This window comes from Tachysurus fulvidraco, chromosome 14 (assembly GCF_022655615.1).
Source record: "Tachysurus fulvidraco isolate hzauxx_2018 chromosome 14, HZAU_PFXX_2.0, whole genome shotgun sequence".
In the NCBI taxonomy this organism is placed as follows: Eukaryota; Metazoa; Chordata; class Actinopteri; order Siluriformes; family Bagridae; genus Tachysurus; species Tachysurus fulvidraco.
Window position 1 is genome coordinate 9,855,439 of NC_062531.1, and position 24,535 is coordinate 9,879,973.

General features: G+C 38.3%; 2 protein-coding genes across 3 annotated transcripts in view; both read left to right on the plus strand.

Annotated features, from left to right (window-relative positions):
• Window positions 1–430: 430 nt before the first annotated feature.
• Window positions 431–14,797, plus strand: tmem51a (transmembrane protein 51a). The gene is made up of 3 exons (XM_047823132.1): window positions 431–652; window positions 11,007–11,522; window positions 12,859–14,797. The coding sequence occupies exons 2-3, from the start codon at window positions 11,188–11,190 to the stop codon at window positions 13,220–13,222; spliced, it is 699 nt and encodes a 232-aa protein (XP_047679088.1). The 5' UTR covers window positions 431–652; window positions 11,007–11,187; the 3' UTR covers window positions 13,223–14,797.
• An 8,915-nt stretch (window positions 14,798–23,712) lies between these two features.
• abl2 (c-abl oncogene 2, non-receptor tyrosine kinase) overlaps window positions 23,713–24,535 on the plus strand; it is a 30,122-nt gene continuing 29,299 nt past the window's right edge. Inside the window, exon 1 of one of the 2 annotated variants that reach the window (XM_027166490.2) lies at window positions 23,713–24,391. In XM_027166490.2, the coding sequence (XP_027022291.1) occupies window positions 24,166–24,391 (226 nt within the window). In that variant the 5' untranslated portion in view covers window positions 23,713–24,165. The remainder of the gene's footprint in view (window positions 24,392–24,535) is intronic. The other variant, XM_027166488.2, reaches the window with a different exon arrangement.

The following is a 24,535-nucleotide window of genomic DNA, read 5'->3' on the forward strand; positions in this document are numbered from 1 at the left end:
TCATATATAAATTCGGACTGAATTATGAATTAGACCTTTTTCAACTTTAATGGCTTTATCCTGGCCAGGGTTTTGTGTAGGAGTGGCACACGCTAGAAGAATTCACACTGAACAGGATGCCAGTCCATTGTAGGGAACGCAGGCACATTCACAACCAGGGGCATTTCAGCATCTGTTTACCTGCATGTTTTTGGACAGCAGATAGAGATCTGGGAACCTAGAAAAACAACCCACACAGCTATGAAGCCGAAACAGTATATTTGACACCCAACAACAAACAGTTATTCTGTTTAACTTCCTATATTATTTGATGTGTTTGGACCTTCTGCGGTAAATCTACACCGGATTTAAGAATCTACACACGTCAGTGAAACACTTCCGTTTCAGACTACATCACAAGTCAACTGTAATCAGTGGGAGTCAGTGGGCGTATTTACTGTGAGGCGCAGGAACCGTGCGTCCGCCTCACTGGGGAAGGACAGGAAGACACTTAACACAGAACTACATTCACCTTTTTCTTTGTGCATGGGTTTTTCTCTAAAGTATCCTGTCTCGTTTCAATCTAGAATCAAGTTGCACAAAGTATTGTGTGTGGAAATATTAGTGCTTTTCTCAAATAAACTCTATGACTGAGATACTTTACAGTTACAGGGTAAGTGTTACGCGTCAAAGTTACGCATTTCATTTTTCACCGTTTTACGACCTACAAAGTCCTTTTAGAGCTTTATATCCGTGTTGGTGTTCTTGTGTAGCTACTGAACAGAACTTGTTATTCAGTAGTGAACGTTTTACACGTTAGATGAGAAAGGAGTTAGGGCGGTCACCTGAATCGCGTAAAAACAGAAACTTTATGGACATTAAGATGTTTTACTGTAAAGAATGAGCCTTAATAGTTCTATATATACATTTTAAACTTCATATATGTTGTAGTGAAATGTTGCAAAGCTTCCGTGGTGTGTGTGTGCGTGTGTGTGTGTGTGTGTGTTTCTCTGATTAAGGTCATTTCTGTCTTGTGGGGTATTTTTTTAGTGCCCTAAATATCCATATCTGTAATTGTATTTAAAGTGAAACCTAAAGTGGGCGTGGCTTAAACTAGAACCTGTATGTTAATTTGTTTGTTTATAAATTAAACATGAAGCCTACTACAATTCACTTGGAAACACTGGGGAAAAGTAGAAATGCCAGCACTTCGTAATACGTCTTGAAGTAGAAGTGTGTGTGTGTGTGTGTGTGTGTGTGTGTGTGTGTGTGTGTGTGTGTGTGTGTTTGTTTTACATCCCACTCACACAGTTATAATATTAGTTTGTGCAGACTGATTGACACATTTATTAATATACTACTGTATATAATAAGATCTTTGGCATGGGTAGGCTTGGCTAAAGGTCCCTGATGCGGTCACTGCATGCATAGGCAACTCACAGACATATCTAGTTTTAGTGGTCTCCCAGTGACAAACCATCAGTCTGTCCCAGGTGCAAAAACAATGCAGCCACCTACATTTTCGGGCAGTTACAGAAAGAGACACTTCCAGCCAATTCTGCAAAGAGAAGGTACTGTAACCACTGGCACATGAACAGCGAACCTAAGCTCTGGTCTCAATTGTTAGAGAACAGAGAAAGCTCTTGAATCATATTAATAAGGTACATTTATATTTAGCACTATTGCAAAATTCTTTACACGTATCATAACACGTTTTCGCCATTCTTAAGTTGTTTTCTCCAGGTACTCCAGTTTCCTCTCCCAGTCCAAAGACATGTGTTGTAGGCTGACTGGGATCTCTAAATTGTCCAGAGTGTGTGAATGGATGTTTAAGTGTATGTAAGATTGTGATGGGTTTGCACGTCTTCCAGGGTGAGGCTTCAGGCTTCCTGTGACTACGCTTATGACAAGCACTACAAAAAATAGATGAATAGATGTTATGCAGTAAATTAAATGAAACTATTAATACACAATGGTGATTAAAAACGACAACAACAACAACAACATTGATCTTGTCATCATAATCCTATCATTTTGGATGTAGCATCGCTTATGCTGTTTACTTTCCTGGATTTCTCTGTCCAGAATGCCTGTGGTTTTTATTATTCTGTCCTTGGGGTTTTTAGATCACCCACAGCTTTCCCAATGTCAAAGGTTCACTTCTGAACTTTTCTATATTTTATTATACTGCACATATTATATGTGTGCAGTGAGCCATATAAACTCCCACATTGATGTTAAAATCAGGATTTATTAAAAATCACAGCAGCAGCAGCAGCATGTTTATGGCAGCATCAGTATTGTTCCATATTATTTTGTCCAAAATTCGCAGCATGAGATGGAAAACTGGGTCCAGGACAAGGGAACACTGAGCTGCCCAATGGACAGTCAGTTGAGCAATTATGCTGATGTCATAACAGTTGAACTGTGTGATAAGTCATCATTGGGAGGCAAGAAGTTATTGTAACTAAGAGCCCACAAAAATATACATGTTATTTTGATCACTTATATGAACAAATGCTCATAAATTACACAGCACCAGTTTCATTTTTACACCATGTTTAAATCCCATATCATTACAGCAGATTTAATCTACATTATGGTCATCAATTAGAGGTTTGCCATTACACAAAATTCTAAATTGATAGGATACAGTAGAGTTGTGTCACAATATAGCAAAAGGAAGCATTTCTTAAATATTTGAATAAAAGAACAATAACTACAGTTGAATAATGATACAGTTTTGATTGTTAGACTTGTCAGAAAAGTCTGTATGTAACTGAATTAAACCTGCCTAAACACTGCTGTGTATCACACTCATGCATGTCTGAAGCACTGGGCTTTTAACAGTCCACTGTTAGCTAGAATCATGCAGCGCGCTGTTTCCCTAGATGTGTTTTTGTATCCTGTGGTTTTTTGTCAACCTGCTTTAGGATGCAAAGTGCCTGAATGTAGCAGAAAGTTTATTGTGTGTTACTGCTTTTGTGTTGTCTCAAAAAGACTGTAAGACCTGTCTGTGGTCTAATCGCCTGTGTATTGTTCTTATATTTGGTGTATTGTTTCTCATATTTTGGTCCAGAACTCATTGGCCATAAGTGTGGTATCTACCAGTTTTCTCCCTTGTCACTGTTCCTGCGAGTGTTGGCTGATGAATCCAGTTTAGGAGAAACAATTATTTTTATGTTTAAATCCCTGCAGACTCACCTAAATTAAGAAGAAAGGAAGCTACTGTGTCAGAGGAAGAGCAGTATTTTAGGATGACTAGCATACTTTATTATTCAGTCTGTTGAATATATTGTTCAATACGCAGATGCATCAACATTATTCTGAATGACATTTTATCGTTACGCAGTTATCGTTACCTACACTGCCTGGACAATGATATGTGGACACCTGAATATCACAAACATAAGTGTTTACCCAAACTTATTCAAGAGTTGTATCCAATGTCTTTGTGTGCTGTAGCATTAAGAATTACCTTTCACTGGAACTAAGAGGCCTAAACTTGTTCCAGCATGATAGAATTCAAGTGTACCACACAGAGCCTTCACCACCACCCACTAAGCAGCTTTGGGTTGAACTAAACTCAGACTTTCCCCATTCTTTCTCGTCCTGCAACGAGCACAAATCCCCACAGTTACATATGGGTGTGATTAGACGAGTGTCTACAAACCTTTGACAATATAGAGTACCTATAATTTGTACCTGTTTCGAGTGAGATGAAAAATAAAGAGATAGATGTTGCTAGGCATCTGATCTCAATGTTTGTGTTTTGTAATTTTAGATGAAAAGGCAAAGGGTTCTATATAAAAAAATCTTTGCGAATCTTTAAAAAAAAGAGAGAGAGAAGGAAGCAACATATTACCCATTTTTATAATAATACTGATTGTCAGGTTTCTTCTAGAAACTACCTGTGATAGTGGTGTATCAGTCTGTGGTACTGTGGTATTATGGGAGCTTAAAGAACACGTACGTAGTAAGTTTAATGCTAAAAGGGTACCTCTAGAGTGAGTTATGGGAACCTTGTTGTGACAAACCAGAACGAGTGGCTGTGTGTTTGTGAGAGAAAAGCAAATGAACTGTAAATTCATCCCCTTATAAAAAGATATAGCGAGAGAACCTTTTTCCCAAGGAGAATAGTCCAGATTTCACATCAGTGCTGATGTAAGAGGTAGGTGTGTTCTGTTTACAGTATGTGTAAATGGTGCTGTTTATGTCAGAGAGGATGTGAAAAACATGACACATGAAAAATCCTCAGTGAAGATTTGAACATTCCCACTGGAAATATGGCAAACATCTAAACAACAAGATCTTAACAGTGTTGTTTGTCTGGAAGTGAATCATTAATTTAATCATGCTTGGATTTTGATAGTAGATGCTTTGTTAGCCTAGGAGTTCCACCAGGGAGAATAATTATCTCTCAGAGTCATATGCTCTGTCTTTCTGCTAAATATTATTGTGCTATTAGTTCAACTGGTAATCTGTCTCAAGTTCATTTCAAGCTTACATTAGTATCTGGTGGTTTCTGATGTCACAGTGCCAGCAGAGGAAACCATCATAGCTGAATAATTAACATAGAAGCAGTAAAATCTACACACCCCATCGAGCCTGTAAATGCCAGGTTTAAATAATACTAGAAATGTCCAACTGTAAAACAAAATAAAGGTTAATGTTTAACAATCTGATGGAATGTGTGAGAAAACAGTTTATGTCACCTTATCTGTGAACCATAATGGCATGTTTCTTTGGATATGGTTGTCAGTAACGGTATATATCACGGTTTTTATTGAAAGTTTGAGTTCTGTACAAGTATTAAATGATTTGAAAGCATTGCATACAGTTATAAAATGAATACAATGAATGAGGAACTCGACAGCCATTCTGCTGGCGATATAATCATTCTGTAATACATTCACAGAAATACCTCTACACCTGTTCATTCCTGTAATTATGCAATCAGCCAATCAAGCGGAAGAAGCACGATGCATAAAATAATGCAGGGTTTTAAGTTAATGTTCACATCAAACATTTGAACTGGAAAAAAATATGCACTCAGTAACTTTGACTGTGGCATGGTTGTTGGTGCCAGAAAAACTGGTTTGAGTGTGAGTTGATTTCAGAAACTGCTGATCTCTTGGGATTTTTACACAAAACACTCTCTAGAGTTTGTATAAAATGGTACAAAAAACATCCGGTGAGAATAACAGAAACGTCTTGTTGATGACAGAGGTCAGAGAAGAATGACCAGACTGGTTTGAGCTGACACGACACCTATGGTTACTCAAATAACCACTGTTGACAGCCTTGCTGAGCAGAAAAGCATTAACATCAGATCAACAGATTTGATTCCACTATTGTCAGCCACAAACAAGAATCCGAGGCTACAGTGGGTGCTGGCTTACTGACACTTGGAAAGATGTCTCCTGATCTTTTTTCATCAACTGCCCACTTTATTGGATGTCAGAAGTAGAACCCCATGATGCATGATTGGCCAATTTGATAACTGCATTAAAAAACATGTGTTCCTAATAAATTGGACAGCGAGTCTATATCATCTCTCATTTTTGAGAAATGAACAACACTACAGAAAAAATGCTTTTTTGGCATTTCTACAGAAAGTGTGTAATTAATGTCAAGATCATTAACAACACAAGTGGGAGAAAGTGTCATTTTTATTTGCAGTGCCTTGTAAGATTGAATCGCTAATTCAAATGAAATATTTGTTTACTTTTGTTTGGTCATTTTTCTACTACATAGAAAACACCCATAAAGACATTATTCACCAAGACCGATGTCGGAAAATACAAGCAGCCTCATACGCTTGGCAGATTTAGTGTATATTGTTTGTGTGAAAAATTTTAATTATACAACAGTTTTGTTCTAATCCTCTAATTTGATTGGACAAGCCGTGCTCCATGAGTGCTGACATTTCATACGCTGCTCCATTTCACTGTTCATATCACTCCACTTGTCTGTGTGTTCTCCAAACAAACACTCAATTCCAGCAGCAGTTCATTACACTAAAGCTATTACTTCAGTCCGTCTGTGGTTTCTTTGGGATCTATTTTGTTGACTGAGGACAAATAAACAAATATTTGGACATGTTGTGTGCATATGGTGTGAAATGTCTGTACCACCATGTTCATTTTTTGTTTAAAGAACTGTTGTATAAGATCAGAATCACAGGTAATGTGATATTCCACAGGTGCCTGAAACATAGTAATACTGATATTCAGTATTTTCAGTATATTCAGTATAAAAGCATTCTTGCTCATGGGATATTGCTGAAATTTGTGGAGCAAATTCCTGACATTCTCTGGATGCATGTTTATGTTTCTGGATTGTACTTTGCTCAGGCTGTGGAGTTCACAAACCACTAAACGGACTGTACAAACAATCCAGAACATTCTCTTCTCTTATTGACAAATTCCTTGTAGTTGTACTTTACACAGAAGTACAGAGTACTACAGTATGAACCGCAGATAAAAGTCGATATTTATGTCTGGAGGCCAAGAGTGTATATGAATAAAGCACAATTCATGGCTGTGTGCATTCAGTTACTCATATTCTATTTCATATTCTGTGTGCATTCAGTTATGTTACATATGTATCATAAATATGAATTAAAATAAATTTAATTTCAATGAATTTAGTACTTACAGTGAGGAAAATAAGTATTTGAACACCCTGCTATTTTGCACCTTCTCCCACTTGGAAATCATGGAGGGGTCTGAAATTGTCATCGTTGGTGCATGTCCACTGTGAGAGACATAATCTAAAAAAAAATCCAGAAATCACAATATATGATTTTTTAACTATTTATTTGTATGATACATCTGCAAATAAGTATTTGAACACCTGTCTATCAGCTAGAATTCTGACCCTCAAAGACCGGTTAGTCTGCCTTTAAAATGTCCACCTCCACCTCATTTATTATCCTAAATTAGATGCACCGGTTTGAGGTCATTAGCTGCATAAAATCCACCTGTCCACGCCATACAATCAGTAAGAATCCAACTACTAACATGGCCAAGACCAAAGAGCTGTCCAAATACACTAGAGACAAAATTGTACACCTCCACAGGGCGGGAAAGGGCTACGGGGAAATTGCCAAGCAGCTTGGTCCACTGTTGGAGTAAGCATTAGAAAATGGAAGAAGCTAAACATGACTATCAATCTCCCTCGGACTGGGGCTCCATGCTAGATCTCACCTCGTGAGGTCTCAATGATCCTAAGAAAGGTGAGAAATCAGCCCAGAACTACACGGGAGGAGCTGGTCAATGACCTGAAAAAAGCTGGGACCACCGTTTCCAAGGTTACTGTTGGTAATACACTAAGACATCATGGTTTGAAATCATGCATGGAATGGAAGGTTCCCCTGCTTAAACCAGCACATGTCCAGGCCCTTCTTAAGTTTGCCAATGACCATTTGGATGATCCAGAGGAGTCATGGGAGAAAGTCATGTGGTCAGATGAAACCAAAATAGAACTTTTTGGTCATAATTCCACTAAACGTGTTTGGAGGAAGAAGAATGATGAGTACCATCCCAAGAACACAATCCCTACTGTGAAGCATGGGTGTGGTAGCATTATGCTTTTCGGGTGTTTTTCTGCACATGGGACAGGGTGACTGCACTGTATTAAGGAGAGGATGACCGGGGCCATGTATTGATTATTGATGTATTTTGAGATTTTGGGGAACAACCTCCTTCGCTCAGTTAGAGCATTGAAGATGGGTCGAGGCTGGGTCTTCCAACATGACAAGCACACAGCCAGGATAACCAAGGAGTGGCTCTGTAAGAAGCATATCAAGGTTCAGGCGTGGCCTAGCCAGTCTCCAGACCTAAACCCAATAGAGAATCTTTGGAGAGAGCTCAAACTCCGTGTTTCTCAGCGACAGGCCAGAAATCTGACTGATCTAGAGAAGATCTGTGTGGAGGAGTGGGCCAAAATCCCTCCTGCAGTGTGTGCAATCCTGGTGAAAAACTACAGGAAACGTTTGACCTCTGTAATTGCAAACAAAGGCTACTGTACCAAATATTAACATTGATTTTCTCAGGTGTTCAAATACTTATTTGCAGCTGTATCATACAAATAAATAGTTAAAAAAATCATACATTGTGATTTCTGGATTTTTTTTTTTAGATTATGTCTCTCACAGTGGACATGCACCTACGATGACAATTTCAGACCCTTCCATGATTTCTAAGTGGGAGAACTTGCAAAATAGCAGGGTGTTCAAATACTTATTTTCCTCACTGTATGTCAGTTCCTACCACCCCTTTAAATGACGATTAGTTAAACTTGTGGAAAGTTTTAACATCATACCAGGGAAATCTTAAACAATATCTGGCTTCTTACTCTTACTTTTGCTATGTATAAATACCAAGGATAGGCCATGTTTTTCTCGCAGTGGCAATGTCACAATAAACCCAGAACAAGTTAAAGCTGGAAGAATGTGCATTTATTGCTGAACTGAAAACAGTTGTTACTTGAACGAGAGGGGATTACGAACGTGACTGCACTATGAGAAAACATACAGTCTCAATGTCGACCTTTTCCTTCCTGGAGCTGTGCAGTTTTTCTACAGTTTCATTTTCTTGGCTAAAGGCATCCATATGAACAACGAAAAGCATCCTTTCTGTTGTTCTGCCAATAAAGATTTCATATCTGATTAAAAACATAAGGTTATTTTATCTCAGAAACATGCCCACACATCACCCCAGAGGTTGGTGTATGCATGCTGCAAGACTCAGATTATTCCTAATCTATATCAGATGCCAGATTTATTCCTACACCATAATTAGCACTCTTTTCACATAGATCACAGAAAATGCGCAGAAAAATATAGGATTTTATTCTTCTTGGTTCAGAGTCTCAACTTACCGAAGCTGGTAGACAGTATCGCTGTAAGTATAATGTACTATGTGCAGTTACACAGTAGATATAGCTACATCCAAATAAAGACCCTTTTTTATGTGTCTTGCACTAATAATGCAGCCTGATTGTTCCTCATCTGTGATCTTGACAGAAAGAGTTCCAGTCAGTAAGAGGCTATGAGTTACTGATGCTTTGAGTTTTTCATTACCTTCTTGGATAAGAGAAAAAGAGCCTCTATTCATGAAAGACAGAATACAAACTGCATTCTTGCACAGGGGTAAGAGTAAGTGAAACACTTGTTCGAAAGTCATTTAACAATGGTATACTCACTTTCAGAGCTGTTAAGAGTGAGAATAAAAGCTGGTCCGTTTAGATTTACTGCTTTCCCACCGTTGTATTTATTACACAGTATATTTGGAGCCAAATGTAGTTGTTAGGGAAAGCAACAAAAAAATACAAGCATGCACACTAAAAACCAGAATAACTTGGAACTAAGGACTTGGACAGGGAAGCAGTGGAAACATGTTAGAAGGAAAGATATTAGAAATGTTGACTTTAGAGAAAGGAATGTAAGAATCATAAAACATCCTGATTTGCTCATTGAACGTACTTCTCATTAGAGATGATGCAGTACTAATATATTAATAATATTAATTGTTGTTTGATTTCTTTAAAAACTTCTAAGCTTTAAAATAATTTCTAATTAGTGTGTAAAAAACACAGTAAAATACTGGGCATACAATATGCAAAAAATCTGTTATATTTGCCGTCACAATGATGGCTAAATCAATAGACAAGAACAGTCAAGTCACTGTATGTGTAAATACTTTCCAGATCCTTGATATCTCGATTGGTGACATCTCCACTTCTCTTCTGTTCCAGTATGCTTCCAATAACGTATAGTCAACTTTAATTCCTGCCCAGAATTCATAGCTTCCTGAACGCCTGCCTACAGGAAGATACGACATTAAATATCCCCTATAGCATTCAAAGATAAAAATAGCATAAAACAGCATAAAAATCTGTGGCGAAAGATTTTTTTTCCCTACAATGTTCTCTTTTCTTTTTTCAGGTTTCCAGCTAAAGGCAGCAATATATTAAATATTAAAATATTTTAAAATATTAAATCTAAAAAAAACTAAAACTTATAACTAAAAGCTATATAATAGTTAGAAAAAGTTCCTTCTTTCTTTTTTTTCCTTTTTACACATAGCTTTAAAACTTTTAGCATAAATAACCACAAAGTAATTAGTGTTCATTTCTAAAGTTTTTTGTAACTTAATGCTGATGTACTGTATATGATCTACAAATCAAATTTAGGTTCTTTGGAATGAGATTTATTGCAAGGGCCATTTCTGAATATTTGAAGGTTTTAAGAAACAACTTATTTACTCAGTTACTTACTAACTTAACAATCCAATTAGCATTCATTTCTTACCAGTCTTTTCTTCTGCTTTTTGCTTTTTATGTTTTAGAAAGGAAGATTTTATGATCGACTCTTCTTTGTGGACGTTTTCGTTACCAAATTTAGTAACATGTATCAATGTGTATATTCCTTCTACTACACAAGTGCCACATAAACCAAATGATAGTAGTTAGCTTTTTTTTTTAAATGCACATGAAAACATAAGTGAGAGCTTATGTTTGCATGTGTATTTTTGAAAATAACTGTGGTTCACAAGGCCCTAAATAGCCACTTATGTCATGTGTAGATAAAAAGAGCCTGGTTACACCATTAAATGCTTAGCATGCTAATGAATTATTATGCATCATCATCCTATTTTGTCAGTAGCTGTTTATGGCTCTGTGTTTATTGCACTATTTTGTCCCCTGGTGTAATAATACTGGGTCTATGTACTCGTGGTTTAATGCCTTTTGCGCAAGGGGACATTTAAAGAGCTTGTTTCAGTGTTTTGAATGTGTTTTGAAGCTAATTATGAACTATGGCATTTTTCCAAATGAGAAAACAGTAACAGTAAATATTGCGTTTACAGTAAAAATAAGTGAAGTCTATGTGTTTTTTGTTTCAGTCAACGAATTAAACCATGTGTGTTTATGTTTAAATAAGTTGTTACTGGTTACTGTTGCTGCTTCCTCGTACACAGGTGATTTAGAGCGGTTTTTGTTTTCTTTCTTCTTGTTTCCAGTCCTCACCTCATGCCAGTGTGGGGAAGTGAAAAACAACTATCCAGGAGCCAATGTGAAAACCTGTTCAAGTGAGATCTGAAGAGCGAGTGGAAGAATTCGTGCGAACGTTGGAAATAGCGTCAGACGGAGCTTCAGACGGAGCCTGCAGCCATTGTAGAGGAACACAGTTCAGCACTTGACATGTCGCTCAGCAGCCAGACTTTCCCCGACTCCAGAAGCAGCAACATCATCTCCAGTTCGGCGTCTCAGTATGCTACTGGATCGCTAGGCGTGGGGCTGCTTGGGCTGGGCATCGTGATGATCCTGTGGAGCTTGGCACCTGTAGGCATAGGAGTAAACCACTCTCACGTTGTAGTGGATGATGTTAGAGACACGTCATCAGTGGGCTTTGTGCTGCTGGGAATAGGAGTGTCCATGCTGCTGCTTTCACTGTTCCTCAGCATACAGAACAAATACCGAGCAATGAGACAGGCAAACAGCAGTGCTAACCCAGAGCAAGGCCAGCAGGTGGAGAGGTGAGGATGTACACACATAGAAGTGTGCAGTGTAGACAGATAAACATTTTTCTTACAACTTTAAACCTTCAAGACCACATTGGTGGGATGTGACATTGTCTTCCTGAGACTATTTAGCATTCTGGGGGTGAACAGTGACTTAGTGTTTGACTTTGACTTCAAATTAGGAAACTAGCAGTGAAGTAATATTAAATAAGCTTTCATTAACTAAGCTGGATAACTCCAGGGACCTTATAGTTTTCATTTAGCATTTCTGGTTTTTATTACAATATTGAAATACATGTTTAACAAAATGAACATGTTGATAGGTGTAAATTACACAGTAAGGTGTATCATTTGCCTGTTAGCTTTTCTTGTGATTTGTTGGTGCAGGTTTAGACATCAGCTTATACTGCTAATAAAATGTAGGATGTAGGGGAAATAAAGATGTTGGTATTTGGCATGCATGCTTATTTGCACTTATCTGTCTAGGAATAACATAACATATTTTTAGTCTTTTTTTTTTTTTTTTTTTTACAGTTTTTTTGTCAGTGATGCCTCTTAAAGGTGGGGTGTTTGAAAAATGCTTCCAAAAACCGAGTCGAGTTTCACCATCTCTGAAAGCCAATGTTGACAATTGAAATTGTTGACATTTGAAATCACCAAAAACAAACACGCCCCTAACCCAAATGGGCATCACCCCTGTTTTAGCTCCGCCCACACATACATACGTAACCCAGGCAACTATTGTGACGGGACCTGCTGGGGCAGCTGCCCGAGGGGATATTTTTATCAATAAATAACTCAATGAGTAATACTATGGTAATACAAATGTGTTTTTGTAGTACTGTGTGTTGTACCGTGAAAGGTTTAGCTCCGTTTCACGCAGAAGACGTTCAGTTCTGTGCTGGAAAGCTGATTCTATATTAACACGGGTCCTGCTTCTTGCCTTATCGTAAACCTTTTTTCGCTTTTTATCTGCCATGTCAATATTTCAATTGCTTTTGGCTAATGTCAGACATGCGCACTGAACACTCTCTCTGCCGCATTTTGACAAGACACAACCCTTTCTGCTCATAGGCTACACGTTTGTTTTGTTTGTCGGCCCGACTCAGTTTTCTGAAGCATTTCTCAAACATCGTGCAGCCCACGTTTGTCATCAAAAATCTTCTGTCTCATGTTTTTATTTAATGCTGTCAGAAAAATCATGGATAAACAATACTCCAAATATCAAAGGTTAGACTGTAACAACTTGCATTTGTAGTTATTCAAACTAGGATAAAGCGGTTAAAAACGATGCTGATAATGATGATAATGACATTTAAATTAATGTTGATGTTCGTATTTGTGCTTCTAGGCAACCAGAAGAAGCCGAGCAGTACACGGTACCCAGTTATGAGGAAGTGGTTGGGAATGCTCAGTACCCCATCAGCCAGTTCTCTCCACGGCATAACAGCACCACCCAGCTACCAGCCTACGATGAACTGATGGAGGTAGAGGGCCATGCTCTACCTGCGCACAAGAACGGAGAAGACAATTTGAACTTGACGCACATTCTCCCTAATAGTACCGATCGCTCTGACCGTAAACTGCTTTCACTAATAACCGGGAGAAATAGCTTGAGCAGCTTGCCACAGGGTATCGTTTCCAGCAACGAACCCCTCACTCCTCCACCAGATTATGAAGTAAATCCCCCAGAACTTTTACCAGCAGCACAATGAACACGGAAGCTCTAACTCTTGTAACAGGAAGTGTGTGCTGGTCATTAAAAATGCACGAGAAAGAAGCACACTATGACTTAATTGTTAGGGGTGGTTCTGAGCTGGAGATTACAGCAGAGAGACATATTTGAAACAGAAACATGGGGTTAGTTTGGAAGTGTAATTACCACACTCAGGTGACATGGGCCAATGTGCTCTGAATCAGTCTTTTTAATATCTGTATTATATAAAAGGCTTTTTTTCTCTAACCAGCTTTTTGGTCTTTGCCTCAAGAAACTTATCAGTGTCAGTTTTCAGCTTGATTTTGTATTCCGTCTTTCATATCCATCTAGAAAGAACATTTCAACCGGACGTGTTAAATTAATAATGAAACAGGGTATTTCACTTCAAAAATAATGAATCTAGCATCATGAATTATGTCATATTTTCGGTAATGTTCAGACGAATTTGCTGCCACAGAGCACCGTCTTGTTAAAGGTCAATACCACACACAGATGGAGCATAACATAAAAGCCAGACACTAACATGAAAGAGTTAAATAGTGAGTTTTCCAGTTTGTGTTAGCGTTGATGTTCATCTCTGCTCTGTGTTAGCACCCTTTATTGAGTGTGAGACTAGCCCTTGTTACCATAGTGACAAGCAGTGAAGTCATGAATGGGTAAATGTATTTGTGTGTCTCCTTAGGAGAAGAGACAGGGAAACTCTTTCACTCTGCAGCTGCATGTAATATCATACACACTCGCCTTTGCTTTTTGACAGTTACTAATGTGTACACAAACACATTTGTCTTAAAACCTTTGTAAGGTCCCTCCACTAACATAAATATTAATGCAGCTAATTAATAATGTGCATACACCTAAACTAAACAAGAAATACTTTTTTTGTCTCTGGATAATTTATGAAATAAATGTATTTATTTATTTAAAAAAGCAATAAAAAAGCAATATATTCATGCAGACCAACCAAAAGTCACCACAATGTAAAACATTTCAGATATCCCCATATACACAACAACACCCCCCCCCCCCACACACACACACATACACATGAGAGAGAGAACATTTTTCTATTCCTAGTCATTATTTATCTTTATCTTGCATTCTTTTATTCCCACCTTCCCCAACACACACACACACACACTGTAAGGGTAATTAAGGCTTGCTCAAGCCCATTTGCAGTCTGCAATATCATTACCATATCAGAGGAAAAGTAGAAATGACTTTATACACAGAACATTCCGGCATATAAACAATGCATTATTGAAGCAAACAAGCAAACATCTCAGTTTAACTCTTTTCTAATATATTGTATGTATGATTTATTTTAAAGGATTTTAAGATCATTTAATTTTTTGCTCCTTTTATTTTGTCTGCATTCCATATTTTTGTAATACTGTATTTAAGAGGATTCTGACTCATATTTCTGTAATAAGTATTTTGTTCGTGATCACTCCCATTATTACAAGTGTAACATGTTCCTAAGTGATATATTACAGCCAGTTTCTGAGAAGTGACCAGCTTTTCCCTTTTGTTTACAATTGAATCTTTTCAGAAAATAAATGGAGTGTGGAGTGAGGATTTGTTGATATGCTGTTTTATTCCAGTGCTGTTTTGCCAATAGGCCTTGAGATGTAATATTATTGAGACAAAACATCCCACAATATAAATGCACACTGTTACCATCTAGTGGTGTCAGTGCAGCAAGGATTTCTGAAAAACCAACAAACTGCAGCTCATGCAATGCACTTTCTTTCATGCACATGTAATTATGTAATTTGCTGTCATATTATTTGAAAATATACATTTTGTAATTCTTATTTATTGATTAAGATTTCTTTCCATTTTGCTCACACACACACACACACACCCTAGTTTCCAAACTTCAGGTCTAGCATTTCAGCGACTGAAATGTTGCTTTTACTTACAGTCATGTTGATGACATGGATAAAGCCACATTCACATGGTTGTGATATTAAATGCTTTTTGTAATATTTGGTAACAGTGTCAGTGTCATAATTTCTGTATGGAGGAAAAACTCTCGGCCGTTCTTGTTGCACCTCATTCGCTGTAAACAAAATTGTTGGACGGAGTTGTGTTGATCATTTTGTACTGAATGCTGAAGACACTTTGAGGTTGAATTTTGACACTACTAAACAGTATTATGTTTTCAGAAGTGTGTTTAATGTAATAATAATAATAACATCAGAGCATTTGGCTTAAAGGTTAATTATTACAGTTTTTTTGGATTGCTTAAGCACGATTTTCAAAACAGGGCCCGTGTTTTCAAAACACTACACACAATTAGCACAACCACACACACAATTAGCAAAACACTACAGATCCCTTGCATAATTAAACACTCTTGTAAAAACTATACACTTGTTTTTCAAAACCACACTTTGCTAGCATATGAAACACACACGTTTCACATTACTATACTCTGTTTGCACGAGTTACACTCTGCTGTGATAAACCTAAAACACTTTTAGCACTTCTACTTCCCTATGATTAGAGTAGGCTACCATCAATAAAGTACAAATATAATGTAAATTCACCAAACACTACACAAGACCAATGTTGCAGACTGAAGAATCTCATTTATTTGTCAACACGCCCCAAATGTTGACATGTACTGTAAGTTTACTGTAAAAAATCCCAAAAAAAAATAGACATTGTCTCTTCGCCTAGCTGGATCTGGCCAGAGAATTTCATCAACATCGCAGGCAATGTTGTCATTAGCAAGACACCTTGGAAAGAAACGTCGTGAATGACGAATCCATCCTTGCATTGCTGCTACCTCCATCTGGTCACAGGCCTCCTCCATGGCTTGGATGAGGGGTACCTCAGCCTGGAGACGGAGATCATATACCTTCCACCGACTCCATTCTGTGTAATAGCTGCACAGAGTGTTATAGTATATTACCCCCACATTGCCCTGGGACATTGACTATAGCCCTGAGGCCAATGATGTTTCTTCTCCTCCTTCGTGTTCTCATCAGGTTGAACCCAGCCTCATCTACGTATATGAACTCATGCTGGATCTCCTCTCCATCCATTCGTAAAACTATCTGAAGAACAATGTCATGCAAAATTGTGTAGTTCAGTGTAGATATGATGTTGATATGATGATATTTTTACAATACACTGTACCTATTTTCCAGTCGAAATGTTATCACACTTGCCACTGTGTATCGGCTTAGATTTGGCTGTACTCGCAGTCCAGCCTCCCTCAGAGTCAGGCCGTGGTTGACAACGTGGTCAACCAGTGTTGCGCGGATCACATTTGTCTTCCTCTTCCTCTACCTCTACCTCTACCTCTACCTCCAGCATGGCCTCCATCTCTTCCTCTTCCTCTGTTGATTCCTCCTCTGTTGATTCCTCTTCCTCCCCTGCCTCTTCCTCCTTCTCGTTCTCCTCGTTCTCCTCCTCGTATTACTCTTTCTCTGACACTTTACATTGTGCTTGAAGACCGATGAACTCACCTGCTGCTTTTTATATTCAATTCAAGTTCAATTCAATTCAAGTTTATTTGTATAGCGCTTTTTACAATAGAAATTGTCTCAAAGCAGCTTTACAGAACATAAACATAGAGCAGAAGGTAAACATATATTATAGTGCTTATACACCTGATTGGTGTGTCTACAATTAAGCAAACAAGTGTTTGCACACCTGATGACTGTGTTGAACCGATTGGTTGGACGGTGCAGTAACTTGACAGTCAGTGCTTTGGTATTGCATGGAAGTGACTTCATGATAGATTTTTGTGTGTAATGTATGTTAAGTGTGTTTAGTGTTTTGCAAATCACTGTGTGTAGAGTTTTGCAACAAGTGTGAGGTTGACAATGTGCTTATAGTTGTGCAAATATGGGCTGATGTTTTGCCTCTTGAGTGTAAGGTTTTGTTAATAGTGTACTACTTTTAATTTTAGTGTGTAAGCAATCCAAAAAAACTGTAACTATACCTGACAACAAAATAAACCTATATTTTAGTTAATAAAGTACTTTTATAAAACAACATCTCCTTACATTGCTTTTCCCCCCAAATAAGTTACACAGAACAGTTACATTCTTACACAGCATTTAGATTTCACTGTGTGTTCTAGAGCAGTGGGTCTGAACATGTGATTCGGCAAGCAAGTTCTGTGATTATTTTATATTTTGTTACACTGCAGGACTGAGCATGTTGACAGGTCACTTGAATCCATAGCTCGATAACTGATTTTATTCCAATTATTAAAAGGTATTGATGCAATAATGCAAGTTTATTTTGTTAGTTGTATTTTGAAGAATTAGATTTGGGTGCTCTGTATGTGTGTGTGTGTGTGTGTGTGTGTGTGTGTGTGTGTGTGTGTGTGTGTGTGTGTGTGTGTGTGTGTGTGTGTGTGTGTGTGTGTGTGTGTGTGTGTGTGTGGTTGCTTTGAGTGGATATTAGACTTCATACATACTTTTCAACCCAGGTTTCTGTTTCTTGTTATGGAACCATCTGTGTGAAACAGTGGTTAGTATTATGAGGTGTGGCCACAAATTAATATACAGTTCCATATTTTTTCTTCTGACCTTTTACAACATTAGGGATTAACCCTTTAACATGTTCATATTCTTTACAGCATCATTCTATATTCATCATTTGCTTCATGAATAGTGCCAATGCCAAATACATTTACATTTACATTTACAGCATTTGGCAGACGCCCTTATCCAGAGCGATGTACATAAGTGCCTAAATCTCTAACATTGAATACACTAATGCTGGCTCACTAGGTTACATACCTAATATACCATGTGTTTAAAACATTTGTTCAAAGTTACAATGAAAAAGTGTCAAAGGTTGCATTTTTTTTAAACACCTTTAATATTCACTTATTTACCCTGTATTTATTGTTTTCAATGCAAAAATACCATGGGCTGAAATGATGATTCTAATGAACTGTAGATATGCTTTAAACCATGGAGAACTTACATGATTATCAGTAGACTGTCCTGGAGGAACAGCAGGTCCTATTCGAGTCTCACAGCTCCAGGGTCCCAGGTCTGATCCTCGAGTTACCATCTGTCTGAGTTTTACGTTTTAAATGTCCAATCCAGAGCACAAAAATGTATCCAGGCACATTGTGATGGATTGGGATGCCATCTTGGGTGAATTGTTACACCTCATACTCAGTGTTACCAAAAGATAAGCTCTGGATTCACCATGATTCAAACAAACAAGCTCTTATACCTTAATAAGACAGCAATTATTTATATTTTATAAAAAGCATCCAACCTATTGTTTTATTTGATATTCAGAAAACAAGTGTTCTTTTGTATAGCAATTTTAAAATGGACAATGTCACAAAGCAGCTTTACATTAATAGAGAAATTCATTATATAAATTTGAATGCTTATTTCTAATCAAGCCAGAGTCGAAGGTTAAGGAAAAAACTCCCTATTATGTTACGAGGAAGAAACTAAGAGAGGAAGCAGACTCAACAGGGAACCCATCTTCATCTGAATGACATGGGATAGTATGATTATGACAGACAAATAAACATATTGGTTATTTATTAAATAAACTCTGCAGATTTTTTGTATTAAAAAGCGTTTTCTTGCTAGAACCATTCCTACAGGGTGGTTTTCCACACAGACACTCTGTAGAAATGCCAGAGAATAAGGGAATAGTTTGGATCTATGAAAATGTGACTAATAATAGGAAAATGCTCTGTGGGCCTGTGTGCATGGGGATGTCTTAAATGTGGGAGCCAGATGTCCCCAGAAGGATAGGAACAACTGACAGTTTTGAACTTGTGGGGATATTCTGATGGTCCTTTCAAGGAAAAGCTTTTTTTCATACAACATCAACGTTACAGACTCCAGCAGAATATTCTGTCATGGAAACATCACTTTACTGAAACAACAAACACACACCAAATTTCTGACAGAGGTATGATGTATAACAAATATAATAGTACTTTTATGACCATTTGTAGGTTTGGTCTATATATTGTTTATGTTTATGCAATGCTTTATTTAAGGGGAGGCTGTCTAACATATTTTTATTACATATAAGTATTTTGTATATTGTGTAAGTATTTTGTTTTGTTATGTATGTGTGTGTGTGTGTGTATATATATATATATATATATATATATATATATATATATATATATATATATACAGTATATATAGACAGAAGAGATCTTGTGTTTTAGTTGTTTGAATCACATCTCTAGGGTTGGGGATTTGATTCTCTTCTCTGCCCCGTGTTCATGGAGCTTGTAATGTTGGTAGTCCAGTTTCCATTGTGTTGTAAGCTGATTGGCATGACTAGATTGTCTGTAGTGTGTGAATGAGTGTGCAAGTGTGTATGCAATTATGTGCTGTGATGGACTGACATTCAGGGCCATCCCCCGCATTGTGCCTTTATTCCCATGAGATAAGCTCCAGGTTCCCTGTGACCCTGTGGTGGATAACTGCTACAGTACAGACAATGCAAGGATGGATGGATGGATGGATAGATAGATAGATAGATAGATAGATAGATAGATAGATAGATAGATAGATAGATAGATAGATAGATAGATAGATAGATAGATAGATAGATAGATAGATGGATGGATTGATCTTCTTTTACAATCTAGTGGTCAAATGATGCTGATACAGCCTGTATTCCTGAATAACCTAGCTTTTCTTAAGCATACCTGGCAACCCTGATTGATGTGTCTCTCTGAAATGTTGCTAGCTAATGGTTTCTCCTCTAAAAAATGGTTTTCATCTAAAAAATCAACGATAACACAATTTATGGCCTTTTTACAAATGATGTGAAGGCATTTGACAGGATTGAGTGGTTCTAACACTTCACCTAGAAATACTAGATTAACTCACTCACTGCCTCCGTAGTAACTGAGGTTTAAATATTAAAAATAATTTGTTACAAAGATGTATTGAGAAATAAGGTATAATGATTCTTACTGTATGTCCATTACATGAAGAACAAGAATGAAGTACAAGGATCCTCGTCTCCATTAGTTTGCACTTTTCATTGAACTGCTAGCTGTTACCATCAGACAATGTAACAGCATCTCAGGAATTATATATTACACCCTTATCATCTCTTCTTTTAGTCTATAATATAATTAGCAGTGATAGCAAGGTGTCTGGCTTCCTTGGTATTCGCATATCTCCAGATTCAAACAAAACTCTATGAATGAAATTATATCCTGCTGCTACATAAAATGAAATATTGTATGTTGACGTGAAGGTTGGTATTTACACTCATATTGGGTGAATGGTGTAGGGAATTTTTGGTCCTATCATGTTAATGGATGAAAAGTATTTGGACAGCCTTACATAATCAGACAGGACTATCTTGTTAGCAGTTCCATCAGAAAGTTTTCTTGGTCTGAGCTTGCTTTGCTGAATTGGAAGTGCCTTGATGTCTTGTTATAGCCTCCAGTTGCTTTGTAGGCATCAAATAAATTAATTTCCAGATCCTCTCTCAGTCACATGGAAGGGTGTCCAAACATTTCACATCCCATCATTTTCCTAACATTTGCTGTTTGCTGCAAAGGTTGTAATTACTTCTTTTTACATCAAAACCCAACAAAATATGTTGGCAAGAGGTGCACAAACTTTTGCATAGAACCATGTGTTACTTAAATGGAAAAACAGAAACTGAATTGACTGAATTCATTTCAACAGATTATATAAACTTATAAAAACTAAACTAAGAAAAAATAATTAAATCCTTAAATCATCCATCCACACAAAACTATCTAAACATGTTTTAATTATTTGTTTGTATTTCTCCCTTTCTTTCTTTTTTACTATATAAAAATAAAAATTGAATTGAAAGGCAAAAAATGAAGTACTTCTGTTTTTTTACTAGTCATGCTTCTCCTCAGAACTTTTCCATGTGACACTTCTTAAGGCAATGCTCCACTGGTTACAGTGTAGTTTATACAATGAATAGAGAGGAAATATTGAAGAAAGTCTGTGTATAGGCATTAGTGGCAATTACTGGAGTCCAAGCACCAACTTTTACTGCTGAAAAAACACACACACATACTGTGAAAAATTTACTGAGATTTTCTTAGTCTAATAAAAAGCCTGTCAACTAATTTCCAATATATAAGATATCTTTATATTTACATTTACTTATTCATTCCATATACAGAGCCACTTACAGAAGTTTTAACACCAGTAAATTAAAATTGCTCCTTTAAGTGCTATGTTTGTTACAGTAGGAAGTTGTTTCTGATTTCCACACCCCATTTACCTTATACTACCACCACCCTACTTGATCTATGGAGCAATTTGACCTGAAGCTGACTCTGACCTTGAACTAAGACCATAGTGCTGCTCAAATCACAGTGTGACTCAATGACTGCTTCATCCTGAACTATATGTTTCTTGTGTTCAAATAAAGGATGGGTCAGCTAGGTGGTCACCAGAGGTGATGTTCTGTGAGAAACTTCCTCTGTCACCCTGGCAATCTGTACTCTCAGGGATGAAAAGTAATGTCCACTAGGGACCAGGGAGGATTGAGCTAGATTTCTTAAGGATAACTTTGTTCCAGTTCTGATGATTTTTTTGAAAAGGCTTAAAAAAGTTAAATGTAATGCTAAGCAGAATAGCACTTTTGGGGGTCACTGGCAGCTTCACCAACTGGCATGGGCAGCAATTTCTCTGCAAATGATGACTGAGTCTTTTATCCTGTTTTCAATAGTCCACCATGGGATTATGATGAGACACATGGAAGGTCCCTTCCCTCAATCACTCACTATAACTTAAAATTGATATCTGAAAATTAAGTAAAGTTAGTTTGATTTGTGTATTACCTGACCATAAGTGGCTTTCATTTGGTTAAATAAAAGTCTAATAGCCGCATCACACATATGCTTCGAAAGGAAATTCCCAAGGGAAATCCGTAGAAGAAAGGTGGCCATTCCCTCCCCCTCCTCCAGGTCACTGTTAAAGGGAACTACTGTTGATGGTACAAGTACCACCTTCCAAGCAAGAGTGGCATACATATGATACCCCATTATGCTGAGGCATTATGCACAATAACCCATTATGCATAAGGCTCCCTATCCATTATCCACACCCTGCCAAATCCTGCTCAGCTATCCATTATCTGCTGTACACACCCTGCCAAATCCTGCTCCCCTGTTTATCTGCTATCCAAATCCTGCTCTCCTATTTATCTGCTGTACACACCCTGCCATATCCCTATCCACTATCCACCCTATCCATTATCTGCTGTATACACCCTGCTAAATCCTGCTCCCTATCCATTATCCACACCCTGCCAAATCCTGCTCCCCTATTTATCTGCTGTACACACCCTGCCAAATCCTGATCCCAATCTACACCATGCCAAATCCTGCTCCCCTAAGTATCTGTTGTACACACCCTGCCAAAGACTGATCCCTATCCACACCCTGCCAAATACTGATCCCTATCCACACCCTGCCAAAGACTGATCCCTATCCACACCCTGCCAAATACTGATCCTTTATTTATCCACACCCTGCCAAATACTGATCCTTTATTTATCCACACCCTGCCAAATACACACCTTATCCACACCCTGCCAAATACTGATCCTTTATTTATCCACACCCTGTCAAATACTGATCCCTATCCACACCCTGCCAAATACTGATCCTTTATTTATCCACACCCTGTCAAATACTGATCCCTATCCACACCCTGCCAAATACTGATCTTTAACCATACACTGCCAAATACTGATCCTTTATTTATTCACACCCTGCCAAATACTGATCCCCTATATATCCACACCCTGCCAAATACTGATCCTTTATTCATCCACACCCTGCCAAATACTGATCCCCTATATATCCACACCCTGCCAAATACTAATCCCCATCCACAGCCTGCCAAATACTGATCCTTTATTTATCCACACCCTGCCAAATCCTGCTCCCCTATTTATGCACACACAGATCACTATCACTGGCACCAGTTCGTCCTTAAAGTAATTGAATGCCAAAGAGTGGGACTAAGGGCCACCACAACATAGTGTGTTTAACATGCATTACAGCAAATGTATTAACAGGGGCGCTAGTGGATCTTCATGAACATCACTGTGTACACACATCACCAACCAGCATTAGCCAAGCCAGTCCCTAGTCACCCCAACTGGGACTAAGTGATAAGTGGAACTGGTGGAACTGGTGTCCCAACATGTGGAACTGGTGTCCCATCTATAATGCATCTCCACCTTGTACCTGGTGTTCCTGGGTTCCATAAAGACGATATCAGTAAAAAGAACAATTGACTTGTTAACACATATTATTTATTTTATTGACTGTAAATTGAGATTTTCAATTTGTTTTATTAAAAAATATATGTTAATAAAAATTTAGCTACTAAAACAAACAAACAAACAAATAAGATGTTTAAGAAACGGTACATCTTATCTTTAAACATCTGGATAAATAGGCTCCTCCCCTGCCAAATACCCCCGCCCCGTAATTAGGCTCCTCCCCCTTCCCGGTCCACACCGATCCATTGGCCCGTAAACTGCACACCACTGATTCTGCGGTAAAGATGGCGGCGTCGGAGGGGGCGCGTAGTGATTTGAGCAAAGCAGCTCGACCCTCTATGGGTCTGTTTTAGCAGGAACAACTTCTGTATCACCAGAATGAGATTTACCGGCTCGATGAGATATTAAATGGTGCCGTTAAGGTGAATTGAACTGATTGGTGACACAGTAGAGGCGCGGTGGGTGGGATCACACACACACACACACACACACACACACACACACACACACACACACCGCTAGCTCTCGGGCTAGGCTATCGCGCTAAGTGGGGGTGAAGAGCACAGTCAATAGGCCGCTCCGCTGTTCTCTTAAGGGGGGATGTGATCCAGGCGGACGGTGGTGTTTACTTGCTCCGGTCCCCGGCGGATCTTTACACGTAAACGCGCTGGTGAAATGGGACAGCAGGTAGGGCGAGTGGGTGATGGGGCCTCGGCGGCACTCCAAAGCCCACCACACGGACACTCACAGCAACCGCAGCCGCACCAAAGCAGAGGGAGCCGGGGGAGCAGCTCCGGGAGGAGACCGCGGGAAGCGACGAGCGCCGGGACACCAGCGTGCAGACTCGCCGTTACCGCTAACGCTTCCGACCCTGGAATTAACATATTCACTCAGCATTCAGGTAAATTAACCCACAACAACACCGGGCAGCTCGCAGCTGCTTGTTTTTGTGCTGTCAAATCAGTGCAAGGTCATTCCAGGAATATGAGGCTCTCCAAAAGATGAGTAAAGCTACAGCGGAAATGCTGCTCAGCGTTATAGCGGT